This window comes from Halichoerus grypus, chromosome 8, assembly GCF_964656455.1.
Source record: "Halichoerus grypus chromosome 8, mHalGry1.hap1.1, whole genome shotgun sequence".
NCBI lineage: Eukaryota > Metazoa > Chordata > Mammalia > Carnivora > Phocidae > Halichoerus > Halichoerus grypus.
The window spans coordinates 139,009,851-139,028,044 of NC_135719.1; the positions used below are offsets into that span (position 1 = coordinate 139,009,851).

General features: G+C 40.5%; 1 protein-coding gene across 6 annotated transcripts in view; it reads right to left on the minus strand.

The window, feature by feature from the left end:
- The window catches only part of RPS6KA5 (ribosomal protein S6 kinase A5), a 176,305-nt gene that overhangs the window by 13,856 nt on the left and 144,255 nt on the right, over positions 1-18,194 (minus strand). For all 6 annotated transcript variants that reach the window (XM_078054103.1, XM_078054102.1, XM_078054107.1 and 3 more), the window contains 6 exons: positions 13,903-14,053; positions 10,505-10,666; positions 8,530-8,655; positions 8,008-8,141; positions 7,228-7,321; positions 3,498-3,668 (listed from right to left, as the gene is read on the minus strand). In XM_078054103.1, the coding sequence (XP_077910229.1) occupies positions 3,498-3,668; positions 7,228-7,321; positions 8,008-8,141; positions 8,530-8,655; positions 10,505-10,666; positions 13,903-14,053 (838 nt within the window). The remainder of the gene's footprint in view (positions 1-3,497; positions 3,669-7,227; positions 7,322-8,007; positions 8,142-8,529; positions 8,656-10,504; positions 10,667-13,902; positions 14,054-18,194) is intronic.

The following is an 18,194-nucleotide window of genomic DNA, read 5'->3' on the forward strand; positions in this document are numbered from 1 at the left end:
CCCACGTCAGAGTCTTTGTCTACATTTTTTTCTCTCATGGTATTTGCCCTCTACCTCCTCCATCAACCTCCTTTCTGACGTGGCTCATGTGCACCCACTCCTCGTTTGGAGATACCACCCTCATGTGCCACCAAACTGAAGTTAGGACTTTTTCTATTTTCTGCTAGCATATTTTTTCTTTCTGGTACTTAGCATCTTGGTATTAGAAATTCAAAGTCTTCCTCCTCCCCCATTAGGCCATAATTCCCTAATGGCAGGGACTATGTGTCCCCCTTATTTATGACTCTATTCCTAAAACCTGGTGCACTCATATAGTAGGTGCTTTGGTAAACATCTGTCCATTGAATAGTCATAAATAAAATAGCTGTCTCTAGTATATCCTATTAAAAAGACATGGTAGGGGCGCCTGGTTGGCTCGGTTGGAAGAGCATGTGACTCTTAATCTTGGGATTGTGAGTTTAAGCCCCACGTTGGGTGTAGAGATTACTTGAATAAATAAAAAAAACTTCAAAAAATAAAAGAAAGAAAGAAAGAAGACATGATAAAGACATACATTACATTTCAGAAATATTTTCTCTAAAACAATTAATACTTAAACATTTTTTGATGCTTAATGGATAATATCCCTCAGTTATTCAGAAAACATTGTTCTCTTGAATCCCTCGTCTGCCAAGGCTTCTCGGTCACTAAGGCTTTACTGTATTGTTTTTGTGTTTATCACACATTTAATAAATGCTGTCTGATGCACAGTCATCACTTTTATTAGTCTATCAAGCTAGTACCGACAGTAAGTGACTCCAATTATATTGTCTTCAGACATCCTGACAAAACCTGTTATGTGTCTTTATGTTTATTAAATTATTCCTCAGATCTGCAACATCATTTGCTTTGTTACTATTATTCCAGCTAAAATAAAAGACATCACAGAAGGCTTCATTCATACCAAGAAGAAAAATCTTCTACACCTTCCATTCAAAAGTTAAAAATGAATAAAGTGGGAAGAAAGAAAAGCAAAAATATTAAAAAGTTTTCTTAAATGTTCTATTATACAATGCTTGATCCTGAATTTGTGATGGAATTAAAATGTGGATGTGACTGAATGTAGGGTTCACCACCACTAAGTCAGAGCTGGGGTTCACGTGCTTGCACTCGGGAGAAGTCTCTCAGCAAACGACTGCCGAGCCCCTCTGTGGCCAAGCACTGGGCTATGTGCAGAGGCGTGAAAGCACCCCTGGCCCCCGGCTTCACTGAGCCTGCTGAGCCTTTGTAAATGACTTCAGTTTATTCTATATTAAGGCTGGCAGAGGACTCCCTTAGCCACTGTTCTTGAAATGAAGGAGACTCCACTCTCCAAGTGGAGTTGGGTGTGCATGGGGAGGAGTGGCAGGAAGCAAGGGCCTTTCAGCTTCATCTCAAGTCCCAGCTGAAACTAATTTGATGGAGTTTTTCTTAATCTTTCAAGAGTGTGGGGTCCAGTTTGAAAAGCACAAAGCAGCCCACCAGGAATGTTAGCCAGCTTCTAAATTTGTCTGCTGCTGACCTAGAATTTAGGATTTTGCCTAAGCAGAAAGCCAGGGCCACGTAAATATAAACCAAAAGATATATAATCAGATCTTAAAATATGACATCAATGGGAAAGGAATTAAACTTTTAGTATGGAAATAATATACTCTGCCATTTAAAAGTCCAAGTGAAAGTTATTTTATTATGAAGATGTTAGTACAAAGGCACATTTTCATCTCTCCAAAGTTTATTTTGATTTAGGGCTATAACTATAGTAGAATGTCCTAAATAATCTGACAATTCTTCATTTCAAATAATTATTTGAAAGAAAAGGTTTGTAACAAATAAGAAGAATTAAGCAACATAAGTATCTTTTTTATCAGTAAAATAGGAAGGCAAATTTAAATTCTGTTGGAGAGGACAGTTGCCTCATTTGAGACTCATGGGATGACAGATGGCCAGTTATCAAAGAATAAAACATGTGAAAATGAATTCTATACAGTCATGGAACAGATCTTTTCAATTAAAAAAATTACATGCTTGTTCCTTGTCTATCAAGAAAACATTTAAGTGGTGTGCTTTCACATTTAAAAATAGATCGCTAATCTCTGATGTACAGAGCACCATATTTTCAGTGGGTGTTCTGTAGGAGAGTGAGAACGCGGATGAAGGAAGAAGAGGGGGAGCGACCATAGTGGCAAGTTCATAAAACACAACTCACTTTTGACTAATTACTAGTAATATGAATAACAGTAACAGGAAGTCCACAGACAGAAGTTTACATGCTTTAGAATCAATTATATTTGGATGCACAAAATTCCATTTTTAGGAGCGCCTGGGTGGCTCAGTCAGTTAAGCATTTGCCTCCAGCTCAGGTCATGATCTTAGGGTCCTGGGATCGAGCCCTGCATCAGGCTCCCTGCTCAGCGGGGAGTCTGCTTCTCCCTTTTCCTCTGCCCCTCCGCCTTCTTGTGCTCTCTCTCTCTCGAATAAATAAATAAAATCTTAAAAAAAATAAAGAATTCCATTTTTAAAACATCCTCTTCCTACCAATGATCCAAGATACTTAAACAGGCAAAAAATGGTGCTTTTAGAGACATATTCTTTTGTGGTTTAACACAAAAAATAAACTCCAAGTAAATTATTATTTTAAAAAATTTTGACAATGCATTATAATCACATGGTAATTAAAAATGAAGTTCTATTTTAAAGAGGAAATATGTGTAATTTTGCATATGGTAAAGGATGAGTCATTGTTATGCTTTTATAAATTATTGGGTTTTGTTTTTTAATTTTCATTATTATTTTGATGATTTCCTAAAGGGGGATTTTTCACATTTTTGATACTAAAAAGGGATATTCTAGAGCTAGAATCTTTTCTATAAACCTTTTGAAAGAAGAAATATATAAAAAGGGGCTGCTTCTTTTGAAGCTCCATTTTGAAGAATTGCTACACAATTCTATAAATATAATACATGAGCAAAGAGAAGCACATACAGGGATGGTACAACTAATTAAACCAAGACAATTCTTCATGTTTAAATATTTAGAACAGAATTATATACATTCCTATTCATGAGCTAATCAATTTGATGACAAAAATGGAAAATAAGCTTTCACAATACATTATTTAAAAAAAAAACCTCTAAAATGATACACATATAGAAAGGATATTATTTTCTGCTACAAAAATTTCCATTGCTATTTTTAGCCCACAACTGTTGCATAAAGTATTTCTTCCATAAAAGGCTCTCACACTTACAAATATAACCTCAAGATGATCTGTTGGCAAAAAAAAAAAAAGAAGAAAAAAAAAGACATTTATTTTAGACTAAAATAGAAGAGAAAGAGAATCCAAGAAACGGGATCTCTGCAAGTATCTATTTAGCAGAAAGCCCTAAACAACGAAACAAGAAGAGCCCACCCGGCCGTGGGGGGTGTTTGGTACTAAGAAGGCTAGACTGAGTGACGGGAGGGAGCACGTCACGTGATACCTCGGGCTTCAGGTCCCTGTGCACCACGCCCACATCATGCATGTGGCTCACGGCCGAAACGAGCTTCCGCATGATGTAGCTGGCTTCAGTCTCACTGAAGTGTTTCTTTTTCTTAATGCGTTCAAACAGCTCTCCCCCGTTCAGAAGTTCCATCACCAGAAACGTGTGAAGCTAGAAAGGAAAAAAGAAGAACGCGGAGGGCTTTCATGAAGAGAAGTGTATTTACAGATGAAACATTCCTGGGCTATTAACTATTGCCAATAAATTTAGATAATCCCTTGTTAAAATAATCAACAGCAAGTCTTAATGGTGGAGAGGAAAGAATTGAAGGATAACGTGGCTTTTTTAGAATTCTATTTTGGTCATGGAAAATTTCAAGTGCTGCAGTGAAATCTTTATATATCCCTTCCTTGACTAATTCTTTCATTTGAATTCCATTCCAACCCTCTCTTACCAAGTTTACAGATCTTTCTTTTTTAAAGTGTGACCTAGTGCTGATAATAATGTGAAATCGTCTGCTTTAAATAATAGAGAAGATTAATGACAGAGTATGCGCAACTGCCCACAGGAGGCCTGACCCACCCACGGAATGGCAAATATATCTTTTAAAAAAGGTACTGTTTCATGAAGGCACTCTGAACCTCCTGTGAGAGCTCAACGGATTAGTTTCAGGGTTCCTTATTAATATCCACGGCAAATACCCATAGCTCAACGTGGTGTTTTATTGTTTTTGTGGTTTTTTTTTTAGTAACTGCTTTGGATACCAATGGCATTATCTTAATTAAATAGTTTAAAAATTATTTATTTACTATGCCTTGCATACATGTCCATAAAGAAAGTAACATAGGAGCAATCAAAAAGCAAAGGAATTGTATCAGCTCTCAAATGAACACAAACATGTAGTTTAAAAAGATAGCCAATCAAGAGATTCAGGTGCTATGTATTACAGAACCAACATCACTGAACAAATAAGCTTCCTTCTGAATTAGCAAAATCCAGAAAAAAAAAAGCTTCATAAAAAAGGTAATTATCCTGTACATATTGAGCAAATTTTAAAAGGTGAACCTTTTTAATAAGAGAATTGCTTCCAGGCTACCAGAGATCAAGCTAATTTGAGTTTCTACATACAACAGATACGGTCAAAGTTGAAGGTTGGCTACAAGCATATGCCAGTGAGCTTTTAAAAAAAATGGAGGGCAATACCTGTAAGTGGTTTAAAAGATAGGTTTTAGAGTCAAACCTGGATTGGAATGGCACTTCTGCTACTTACTTATGACCCTGGGGATGCTTTGAGCTATGAGCTTTAGGACCCTTACTGATAAAACAGGTAACAGTGAGAAAATGTCTATGAGACAGTTGGATAATGGTCCTCCCGAAGACATCCGTATCCAAATCCCCAGAACGTGTGGACGTTACCTGATATGGTAAAGAGACTTTGCAGATGTAATTAAGGAACTTGAGATGGGAAGAGTGTCTAAATTATCCACCAGAGCCAACAGTATGGGATGGGACTATGGAAACAAGAGACTGGGGTGATATAAAGAAGGTTCACGAGCCAAGGAACGTGAGCAGTCTCCAGAAGCTAAAAAAAAGGCAAGCAAATGGACTGTCCCTTAGAGTCTCCAGAAGGAACCAGCCCTGCTGACACCCGGACTTTACACCAGGGAGACTGATTTTGAACTTCTCATCTCCAGACCGTACGATTATAAATTGGTACTGCTTAGGTTTGTGGTAATTTGTTACAGCAGCAAGAGGAAATGAATACAGCTCCCGGTACACTGAGTCGGAGGCTGAAGACCCACCCTCATCGATTTCACCCATTAGTTGAAGAGAAGATTATGTGCACCTGGGGGTGATCAGGGCAACTGTGTCATCTATACGGAGAAAATCACCCAAGATATCAATAGCAGAATGATAATGTATCTTCATATATTTGTACTAGTATATACAGGATTATATCATGACACAACTTATAGTCAGTACTTTTTTTTTTTTTTTTTTTTGAGACAGCTCGGGGAGAGGGGCAGAGGGAGAAGAGAGAGTATCTTAAGCACGCTCCATGCACAGTGTGGAGCCTGATTCGGGGCTCGATCTCACAACCCTGAGATGATGACCTGAGCCGAAACCAAGAGTCGGACGCTTAACTGACTGAGCCATTCAGGCGCCCTTCAGTAACTCTTTAATATAAAAATAACAAATAATAAATTGATCCTGTGGCGTAAGTACAAAATTAGGGATGCAGCTCCTGAGATCTGATATCGCCTGAACATAAGAGACTGAATGTCTCTGCGGGGACGTAGCTGGGCACAAGCCCAAAACCAGAGGGCAGTGTCCAATGTCATCCTCCAATCCCTTGATGATCATGTGAATCATCTTCAACAGGAGAATGTCCAGGCTCTTTTTAAACACCTCCAGTGGATGGGGGACTCATTACTTCTACTGGAGTTGGGTAGCCCGATGACATGGTGGCAATTGGAGGAGCATGGAGAGTAGCTCCCCGAAGCCCTCACTTCAAAGATATTCCTTTTCTGACTATGAGAACCACAGAGCAAGTAGATGACAATGTCATTTTTGGGTGCTCACTCCATGTTTCTGCCTCCCCTAAGGCAGCAGAGTTCTGAAGTTGGACTGCTTGGGTCTAGAGCCCAGCATTACCACTTACGAACTGTGAGACCCTGTTATTTAACTTCTGTGAGTTTCCATTTTCTCACCCCATGGTGTTACTATAAGGACTGAATAACACATGTGGAATCTGGGACGGTACCTGGCCCGGTGAGGTATGCAATAATAAAGGGCAAGGTTATTGTGGTTAAGACATCACTGCCATGGTACCCTGGGAACTTCCCGTATGGTAGAGCACTGGGCCATGGCCTACCCAGGACGTGGTGTTACGGCAGCACATGGAGACAGCCCAGGACGGGAGCCCAGGTTTTCCCGACGAGATGCTCACGGCCTTGCGGTGTGACCACAGACAAGTCTCATGACCCTTCTGCGTCTGTTTCTTCTTTGTTAAACTTAGGGTAAGCCGCATCCAGGACTGGGTTTGGCTCTTGTGCTTAGCATGTTGTCTTAAGTAGGAGCGTGTCATCTCACCCAGTCCCAGGGGGAAAGGTAACTGTACCGGAGCAGTTTTTGTCATGGAAGGTGGCAGCGGAGGGGAGGGGAAGAGGCATGGACCTGACACAGTGGCAATCCTGCCACGTGCAGAGTTACACGCTTCTGCACTCGGTTCCTGTTGGAAAGCAGGACCGGGAGAGGAGGGGGCAGCATGACCTGGCCCCCTGGAGTAAGATGAGAGGAGCAGCTTTACCCTTCTGGGTTGCCTCTCTTCTTCAGCTTGCACTAATTAGGCTTACGACTCTCTAAGTTCTATTCCGGAAGTGAAAAGAAGGTTGAAGGCTGATAAATAACGGACTACTGAGAACTATCCGGTGATTAAGCTACGGTGGGCAGCAGCTGAACGGGTGACAAGCAGAGTGCAGCTTGTGACAGCGCCACCAGCCCCTGCCCCTCTCTCCTCCGTCCACGTCCTATGTGCCCACTGTTGAGGGAGAAGAGCAGACGTGAAAGGATGCATCGGTTTGGGGGAGGGGTAAGAAGTTTCTCTGCCTTCTCTAGGGACTGGGTATTCTCCCACATCCCTGACTCTGACCCTGCAGCACCAACAAGACTGGTAAAAAGTAGAACCCTCTATGTGAATCAGAATGCACAGAAAAATTGTGTCAAATACCTGATCGTGAAAAATTTCATGCAGCTTCACGATATTGGGGTGTCCTTCACAGAGCTTCAGAGCTGTGATTTCTTTCTGAGTATTGGCTTCCATCCTGCAAGATGAGAGCAGTTAGCCCCCACGTACATACCCCTCTTCACCAAGTTTTTATGTCCCGATTGTCCCAACCCGAATTTTGTGTTTATTGACAGTGCATTCAGAATGTAACTGTCAAAGTATCAAAATGAGGTCTCTATGACAGTAGTGAGTCATCCTACCCACCAGAACAAGTAATGCGTTATTCCCGAGACAATGATTATTTCTGAGTCAGAAGAGAGCCAATCCTATGAAGAAATGGATGCCTGACTTGCCTGACATTTTGGTAATAGGAATACATAATCATGGAGGTAATAATGAGTTACCGAAACGACGAGCTGGCTTGCAAAGCTACCAGCAAATTGCTAAGTCATTTCAGAAAAAAAAAAAAAAAAAGTATTTCAAATCTATAACTATTAGGAACAGCAACAGCTGCTGAGCACATCTGATTGCCGCTGCCACAGAAAATGTTCTCGCAGGAACCTCGAAAGCCTGTCACCCTATGATTTATGTCTCAGATGGATTACTTTAACAGCAAACATCCAGTAGAGTCAGAAGGATAATGGATCAGCTAATGAGCTGAATGGCTAAACCCATGGGTGAAAAGCCTTACAAGAAACCATTGATTTTAAAATAAAAATCCTAATTTACAGAATTCATTGACTGGGATGAATCCACACAGAAGAATGCCAGACACAGTCCTACCTTTTGCTGATTATTTTGACTGCAAAGGCTTGGTTACTTTTTTTGTGTATGCACTTTCGACAAATTGAAAAACTTCCCTCTCCCAGTGGCTTGTCCTTCAGATCCAGGTCATAGTGCTGATAGAATGGGGAGTCCTGATAAGAAACCAACGTCATTTAACTTAAGAAAATACTACGAATGCAGAGGGATAAATAACATTGTAGAGTAAAAGAACATTATTTATGTTAATAAATATGCATGGGATACATTTAGAATCTTCTAAGATTCATCTTACTTTTAGCTCATTTCTACTTTCATCTATATAACTTTTTAAGACATATAATTGGCTATCGTTGTAAAAAGGAGTTCATTGAAATTGATGTGACTAATTCTCTAGGGCAAATATTGCTATTTCCACTTACTCATTTCCTAAAACTGCATCTTAGTCAAACGGCAAGTCTCTTATGTTCACCGGCCTTGACAATGTTAATTAGTGTTGGTATTTAAATGATAACTATGTCATTTAATTAACCACGTCTATACCTTCATCATTGCGCTCCTGGCAACATTTGTCACTCCAGGACGTTCAACTCCCATGTGAAATTGAAAAGGATCTATTACAGCTGCATTACGTTTGAACAGAATAGAAGGAGCAACAAAGGAATAGCCCTAAAAAAAGAAAAGGAAGAGTAAAGAATGAGGATTTGCAATTTCCCACGTTAGCACAGACCAGACTGTAATAATTTTTTTCTAAAATCAAGAAAAGAGACTGAAAAACATCCAAATATGTGTTAAGATGAATCTCATTTTATTTGTAATCTAAAATGCAAGGTTATTTCAAATCAATAGAAAAATGCTTTTCAGAAAAGGAGAGAATGCCATCTTCTGGTAGAATTAAACCAATTCAAAAGTAAAGGCAGAAAAACCTTCTTTCCTATTCCACCCCCAATATCTGACTCAGAGCTGTAATTCTTTTATTTATTTATTTACTTTTTAAATTTTATTTTATTTTATTATGTTATGTTAGTCACCATATAATACATCATTAGTTTTTTGATGTAGTGATCCACGACTGTTTGCGTATAACACCCAGTGCTCCATGCAGAACGTGCCCTCCTTAATACCCATCACCAGGCTAACCCATCCCCCCACCCCCCTCCCCTCTAAAACCCTCAGTTTGTTTCTCAGAGTCCGTAGTCTCTCATGGTTCGTCTCTCCCTCCGATTTCCCCCCCTTCATTTTCCCCTTCCTTCTCCTAATGTCCTCCATGCTATTCCTTATGTTCCACAAATAAGTGAAACCATATGATAATTGACTTTCTCTGCTTGACTTATTTCACTTAGCATAATCTCCTCCAGTCCCATCAGAAAGGATGAATACCCAACTTTTACATCAACATGGATGGGACTGAAGGAGATCACAGCTGTAATTCTTTTGCATTGCTGATAAAAGTTCGCTTACAAACACAACTAACTTCTCAAAAGGGTAGAGTTTAAGGTATTAAACAAAGTGGTCCAAGGGCTCTTGTTTATTGTTATTCCAAAGGCTACAGTTTGTTTCTAATTTAGCAATTATTTGGCTCATTATCCTTCCTTAGACTAAAAATTTTAAATTGAGTTTTGGGAAAGAAGTAAAATCAAATGTCAGAACGATGTGCTGAACCAAAAGTGGTATAGTGATAGATGATTAATCTGTTCAAGCTGGAACATTCATTAGTTCGAAGAACATTTTTTAGATATCTACTCTGTGCCCAGTCATGTGCTAGATGTTAGCGTCATTAAGGTCCAGAGACACAGCCCAGGTGACCAGATTAAGCCCTACCAATGGGACACTTAACGAGGGTCAAGAAGGGAAGCTCTGATGCCATTTAAAAGTTAGAGTATTGATGGGCCGCCTGGGTGGCTCAGTAGGTTAAGCGTCTGCCTTCGGCTCAGGTCATGATCACAGGCTCCTGGGATCGAGCCCCGCATCGGGCTCCCTGCTTAGCAGAGAGCCTGCTTCTCCCTCTCCCTCTGCCTGCCGCTCTGCCTACTTGTGCTCTCTGTCAAATAAATAAATTTTAAAAAATCTTTAAAAAAAAAAAGAGTATTGCAAGTCTGAGGAAGATCTTTTTCTAAGTATAAAATCTTTTCCAAATCTTCAGGAGTTAGAAAGCAGTTTAGATTACTCACTGAGGAGAAAGAATCAGGTAACACTTTTTATGAACTGAAGAAAATTTTATACGGATAGAGGTAAAATAAAGTAGTATTGTATTTTTCTATAAGAGAGCCTGAACAGAAATAAAATTTCAAGTAAGAAATCAGCACCACTTTATATAAAAAAACCACATAAGTAATATCTACTATTTAACAGACCCTAAGCTTCAGTTAATAATGGGCAGTATCTCTATATTTGATAATTTTGAAGAGATTAGAGAATCTTGTTTTTAAGATGCCAAGAACACTTTTCATATGGGAAAATTCATCTTTTTTCCAGAGCACACGTGGCCTCTGTGCATGAGCATGCTCCTGGAGATTACCTGAAACAGCCTCTCAGAGCTCTGGGGCAGTGCTGCGGGCGAGTAGGTGGGGTCCATCTCCGTGAACTCTTCTGCAAAGTTACTCACATCTAATTCGTCTCGGATGACTGGCTTAAATGGCGCGAGAACTTTTTTGGCAGCTAAATCATCCCAATTTATTTTCTAAAACAGAGAAAGAAAATTGGTACAAAGTTGAAACCAACAAAGTTGAAGTATTTTCTGAGCATTGTCTAAGAATAACAAAGACAGATTAGGGTTTTAATTGGTTGATAGGGAAAGAGCACATATTTCAAACCAACAATTAAAAATGTTTTTTTTTTTTGGGCGCCTGGGTGGCTCAGTTGGTTAAGCGACTGCCTTCGGCTCAGGTCATGATCCTGGAGTCCCGGGATCGAGTCCCGCATCGGGCTCCCTGCTCGGCAGGGAGTCTGCTTCTCCCTCTGACCCTCCCCCCTCTCATGCTCTCTGTCTCTCGTTCTCTCTCTCTCAGATAAATAAATAAAATCTTTAAAAAAAAAAAAAAAAGTTTTTTTTTTTCCCAAGCACAAGCACATTTTCTGACTGCAGTTGATGGCTCTAGCCAATGCTATGTCCTAAAGATGAGATGGCCTTCCATCACTGTGGGGTCTTGCGGTGTCGTCTGGGGGGACACCAGGATATCCTAGTCTACCGTTAGGCATAACAGAAAAATTACTTTTGTCCTGACCCTCCTGAGAGAGGTGTGAGGCCAGAACAAAACAAAACTGAACTGTAATAAAGGGCTTTTCAATGCTCTATGGATATGAGTATTAACTCTAAAGGAATATCCCTATTTTCTAGAGGCAGTGTTAAAGTGGCTCTCGGCCTATACTTGGTTTCCCTCCTGGTCATCTGGACAGATTAGAAAATAAACACACTATAAATCATGCACTTGTTTATGTCTCTAAGTATAAATGATACTATCATACTGATGTGATCATCTTTTTCGCATTTAACTGTATTCTAGCTTTTTAAATACTGCTTCTTTCCCCCCATGCCAGTCGCTTACTGCCTGATAAAGTGCTGTGTTTTATCTTATTCAAATTCAACTCTGTGCTCTATTTTCTTTGTGCTCCTTCTGTCACTTAAAACAACCTCAGATACTCCTTACTGAATTGAATCCTACAGCTATCCTATTAACATATTTCCTCAAATCTAAAATGTCATCACTTATAGTGAGATAAACCACTATTTTATGTACCATTAAGAAAGAAAAGGCATCATCAACTAGAATGGTTACAATGTCCATTGTAAGATGCATTCTGATTTCAGAGATGGTTGATGACATTGGCTAAGTTTAATCAACTAACATAAATGTTTTTATTATGCCCTCTTGTGGAGGCAATGTAGAAAAAAATCATTAGATTACAGATCTTCGTATTTTTCAGTTAGAGTGGGCTTTAGAGATCATTTAGCTCATCTCCTTTACTTGATCCAGATAGAAATTCAAGGCTGGAAGTAAGAACTAACCTTTCTCACTTAAACATTAGCCAGTGGAAGGGTCAGTCTCTTGATTTTCTAGTTAGTGTTCTGTCCTCTGTGTGGCTATAATGTTTTCCATTACAAGCATATGATTTGTGCTTGGCTATTTATACACACATTAAAAGAAACTTCCAGAGTAAAGGGGTAATTTAAAGGAATATGTTGTTAGCAGGAGAACGTTTGGTATGTAGAAAATTGAATGCTATTATGCTCCTCTCCACCTTCTCTCCATTTAGGTCTTTACAAGTTGGAGTCTGGTCTTTCCTAAAGTGTCCTTGTTATTTAAAAAGCAAGGCAATTAAATAACCTAAAATTACTATTCCAAACTATAGAAAAGAAAAATTTCTCTAATATGAAAGACATACTGTAATATTCACAAATATAGGGAACCACACAGAAAAAGATCCTAGGGAAATATGACTGAGGCATTTTGCTTGAGTACTTTCTTAAATCTTAACTTATTGTTAAATTTTGAGCCAGATTTCTCAAAAACATATTTGAAATAGTTTGTTCAAATATTAATCTTTGTAAGCCATGCTAATTTATGAAATGCACACACTGAGAAGTTAATTTTATTCTAAATGTATTTCTGTTACTGAACTTCCAAAAGATATATAGTAATATATTTTTAAATGGGTTACAACTGAGAGACTGATGTTATTTTTTTGAGTATAGAAATAGAGAGGTAATTCTTATTCTCAGCCATTATTTGTTTCTCTATATTTAAAAAACAATAGATGACCTAAAGGTTACTCTACAGCAGAGCTTTTTCTTTGTTTTGTTATGCTATTTTCATTCGTTTTGGTGAGAATACTGTAAAAACTCAGTTTGCAGAATAAAAATAAAACTTGGATGGTCCCTTTAGACCATGAATACTTAGAGGTCATGTTTGTTGAGGTGATAAAATTATTTAAAAGTCCTAAGTTCAGAGGGTACCTGGGTGGCTCAGTTGGTTAAACATCCGACTCTTGATTTAACTCGGGTCATGATCTCAGGGTCCTGAGATGGAGCCCGTAACTGGGCTCTGCGCTGAGCACTGAGCTTGAAGCCTGCTTGGGATTCTCTCTCTCCCTCTCCCTCCGCCCCTCCTACACCCCATCCCCTGCTTGCGCATTGTGTGTTCCCCCTCTCTCTTAAAAAAAAAAACGTCATAAGTGCAGGGTTTTAAAAACTGAGGTTATGGTGTTCCAGGTTGACTGCTTAGGTTGAAATAACTAGCCAAGTTGGCCAACTTAACTTTTTTCCCCCCAGTTATCTATAATTTTGGAGGTTTTTCTTTTTTGTTTTTTTTTTTTGTTGTTGTTGTTAATAAATTGAGCAAACTAAGTTGAGCAGATGTATTGGTGCTCTGTAGAATGGCCTCATTAGGCTTTTTAAGGATAAGCAAAAAAAAAAAAAAAAAAAGAATAATTAATTCTATGTTGCAGATACACAACTGAGAAATAGGTAGATTTTTAATTGTCTGAGATAGCTCCTGAGGAAAGAAGGAAAAATGAAATCATTGTCTAAAAGGTGGAACACACTGGCAGGAATGGCTCATGAACTGAGAGAAAAGTAAAAAATAAAAGCCTCTTTGGTCCAGATGCCTAAATTTCAAAATCGTAAATAGAAACCAGTACTCAAAACTGGAACCAATAAGCTTATGGAAGACTGAATGCCTTTATGGTCCTCCCCACTCTTACTTCATTTAGGGAGAAAAAGACCATTTAGGTGTCTCCAAGTAGAATTTTGATCTTTGGATTTTTCCAGGGTCCCCGTCATTTTAAAAAAAGGTGCAATGTATGTGAAAATAGGGAGCAAAGATCCCCAAAAGGGACCCCGTTCACTCATTTCACCAAGAATGCCTAGCACCCTGCAAATAGTAGGGCATACGAAACCATCTGTTCAATATATTTCACCTGAAAAAAGAGATGTTCTTTGATTTCATCCGCATCACGTGGGCCACATCCCAATCTTTTCTTGGGATCTTTCATCAAAAGACGTTGAATTAGGTCTTTAGCTAAAGCACTCATTTCTTGAGGATATGGAGGCTCACTTTTTAATATTCTCCTGTAGGCAGATAAAACTTGCTATTAAAACAACCAGAGGATGAGGTTATAGTGACAGTATTCTTAGCAAAACAAGTATTGTGCAACACACTTTGAAATTGAGCTATACGTGAAAACTGGAGCAAGAGTATTTAAAACGAGATACCATGAAATCAAATTTCTGAAACTTAAAAAAGCAGAAACAGAAAGTGTTGGATCATTTTTCAGTATAAGGCACTCCTAGTGGGAAGCCACCATCCCAAATACTTAATTGGAAAAAAATATATGAAGGCTTGGGACCTCCCATCTGTGGACTTGATTCTGATGAAAGAGTTCCCAATGGAAACAACTCCTAATAAACTCAGGGAAGTCAATCCAGCCCTCAGATTCGAAAGGACAAAAGCAACTCCAACCATACCTGCCTCTCTTCTCCTTCCCCATGTGCCAGTGAACACAGGGCCCAGCAGGAAGGGCGAGGGGAGGCAGGCCAAGACGGAGAGTCAGAGCCACTTGGACATGGCTCCACTCCTATATCTGAACATGAGCACCAGACCTGGGGCTTTTCGTGGGATGGAAGCATATGCTTCATTATCTGCTACTATAAAACAGGCAGGTGAGCCCTATAAGGAACTCAAAGATAACATCTACTATTTATTACGGAAGGTAAACAAGATAATCAAGGTTCTTGATGAAATATTTGAATTTATTCTAAGGTCATGGAAGAAATCAATCCAACCAAATGTACCTTTTGCCCCTGTTAAAAGGAAGATCAATAATGAGAAGGGATAATGAAGGGGACAGATTGAAATTAAGAAGCTTAACACGGTATACATGGAGATAAATAGTTATTCCTTTATTTGGATTTGCAAAATGATAGCCTGGTGTGTATTAAATTATTAATAACCGTTATGGAACAGAATCAGATAACACGTTTGTAAGAGACAGCACAGCCTGGTAAGAACATGGACTCTGGGGCCAGCCGGAATTCAAACTGGCTCTGTGGAGTACTGGCTCTGTGACTCTGAGATAGTTGATTACCCTCCTTAATACCACGGTTTCCTTAACCTGAAGTGGGTATGGTGGCGCTTACACGGGTGAAAACATGACGAACAGGGCTTGGCACTGCCCTTGGAACGTAGCAAGTGCTTGACCTATGTGCGCTACCGTTAGACTCCCTCCTGCTAGAGCCGCCCCAGGGAAAACCTCAGCCAGTCGCCACCAAGAATCAGGGAAATGATCAGTGGCTTTGGACTGAAAATTCCAGCAGTGTTGTTCATTTCAAATATAATCCGACTTCTTGCACTCCATCCTGGGGACGCGAGAAAACGCTGGCAGAACAAGGGAAAAAAATAAGCAGTACTCTTTTTTCTTTTTGATTCTTTAGTACACGCCCATGGCTCACTGCTCGGCAGGGTTTTCAGCGTTAGAGACGATCCTCTCCTCAGATCAGGCCCGGGCATATCCGACAGAGACACTGGCCACCCTGTTTCTTAGGGAAAAATAAATACAGACTTTTCCATTTTCTCCACCTTGAATGTACTTTTTGCAGGCAGGACCTTCTTGTGTAAAAGGATCAGGCAACAGACACGCCGTTGCTGACATCCGCTTCTGCTGACTCGGGCTAGGGAACTGAGCACTTCAGCCGCCGCCGTCTGAAGGTAGCGATCCTGCATGGCTGTTACTTCTTACACCTGAGTCGCTGGCCTTTACTGGAAGTCTGCTCCGCACCGGGCACCAGGGAAAGCAACAGTCGGTCAGGTCAGCCGTGGCGGGTTCATCCACAAAAGGAGAGATGTAGAGAGAACAGGGTGGCCCCACCGAGATGCCAAACTGGAAAGAGGAGCAGAAAGAGACCCCGTGTACAACTTGGGGTGGCGGTCTGGGCACACAAACAGCATTGGTGAGCGACGGAGGTGTGTGGCAGGCGCCAGGTGCCGGGCACTAGAGTTTTAGATGGGGACGAGGCAGGGATGGGAAGACACGGAGTGGAAATGTGAAGGGATTTCTGAGAACAGGGCCGACGAGGGAACACGAAGAATCGCCGGTGATGGCCCCGGAACTTCCCTTTGCGGAGAGAGGCTAACACGGCCAGAAGCAGTGGTGGGAGGTCCAGCAGGCAATGGTGAGCATCCTCCCAGCTCGCAGGAGGGAACAGGGGCCCCGCAGAAGGAGATACCACAGCAGGAACACCTCTTAGGCTTCTTGTTGTCTCGGTACACAGACTGGCACGGGGTTGCTTAGTGCGTGGAGAGGTTCTGAAGCCTAATCCTGCAGAGAACTGTAGGGCCAGGAAGAGGACCAGAAATGGAGTGGGTGGGGTGGTGAGGAGAAAGCGCCCAGCAGCCTTAAATCTTTTCTCCATCGGAAGATGATCTGGGATTTACCTTCCTCTTATGCTGTTTCCTTGAAACGTACTGGGCCAAGAGAAATGTGAAATGACAGCTGTGCCCGGTTATTGCGAAGTTACCCCTGAGGGGTGTGAGCAGACAGGACTATTTAAAACTCAGAGAACACAAGCTTCTGGGTGTTATCTCTTACCCCAAGGGTGTCCTTGGGCGGGGGGGGGGGGGGGGGCGCTTGGAAGCTGTGCACGGGGGAGTTTTAAGATACAGTTCCTGTGCTGAGCTTCCCATGCTGGGGTGGTTTACACCCACCCACTTGGTCTCACCACTAATGGCTGAGTGTGTCTTCTGTGGGCTGGGAAGCCAGGCGGAGGTGATGGGAAGGACCGCTGATTAAGAGGTGTCTGATGCTGTCATGCTCATGCTCTTGTTTCCTGACCTGTATCTTCGAAAGCTAAGTAAAACTGGTGCCAGATTCCAGCCCACTGTGACCTGTGAGCGTGAATGCCAATCCAAAGCCTAGACTAATACAGTTGCACAGAATGTGCACTGCAGAAACCAGAAACTGGGGATGTGGGTGGAGGATGCTGGTTCTAGCCGGTGCTAGTCGTGACCATCCCAGAACACCCTGCAAGAAGAGCAGGGAGATATAGCTCAGGTGTGCTTCCCCTTTACCTTCAAATGGGCTTGATTTCTGAACTGGTAGTAGCCCAGAGCTCTTTCTTTTTAGCTTCAAAGGGAATCTGGGAAACTCCAGAAGAACTGCCATGGAGCAGGGCCCAAATAAACCTTAGAGCTCTCTGTAAAATCACAACAGGCCCTGAGTTGATATATCATGGTAAACACTTCTTGTGTTTGTTATCATTTAATCCATACAATAATCCTACCAAAGGCAGCTAGTATTATCCCTGTTTTAAAGATGAGGCAAGATTCCTTTCAAATAAAGCAAGAAATATACATACCAATTAAAATGTTAAGCAGGTGTTTTAGAACATAGATGATTTTAATATTTTTTCCAAGAATAAGCAAATAACACAGCTAAGAAGATTTTGAAAAATAAAATAATTGGGAATGATTCTACATGTTAACTACACGTTAAAAAGTATTATAAGACAAAACTGTAAAACTGAGGTGCTAGCAAAATAAATCAACAGCCAAATCAAATGAACAGAAGAGACAACTTGAAAAATATCCAGGCACATACACAAACTTACATTGTTTCTGAAAAGGGACCAGCCAACATCGGAAATGCCACATTGTTTGACAAATGTGTTGGGGAAACCAGCTATTTGGGAAATCCTGAAACAAAGCAAGACCTATGCCTTATACCACAACCCGAAATAAACTCCAAATGGATTGAGGAATTACATGAAAAAAGAAAAATTAAATAAAATTAAATCTGTAATATAAAAATGAATATACAATCTCGTTCTATTCATGAATGCTATGTTTCTGAAAACCCTCTGTGGTCAAAGAAATTCACAACTGATTAGCTTAAGAATATATGGATTAAAGGGTGTGAACACCAAGACTAGAACTAAAACTATGATGGGGAACAAGATGGATGGATGGTAGACACAGAACAAGTAAGGATGGTCAAACAGTCACGGTAGAATCATGGTGGAAGCAGGTAGGCGCGTATCCACTCGAACAGAAATAACATTTTCATAATAAAATGTGGTGGAAACAGTGAGCCTATGAAACATCGCACGTGTTTCATATGTTTACTAAAACATATCAATAAGGAACTGTCTCAACAATGGTATTAGAGTGATGGGCAATGCTCACTTGTCCCTCCACTAGGGTCTCTGCTCAACTGTC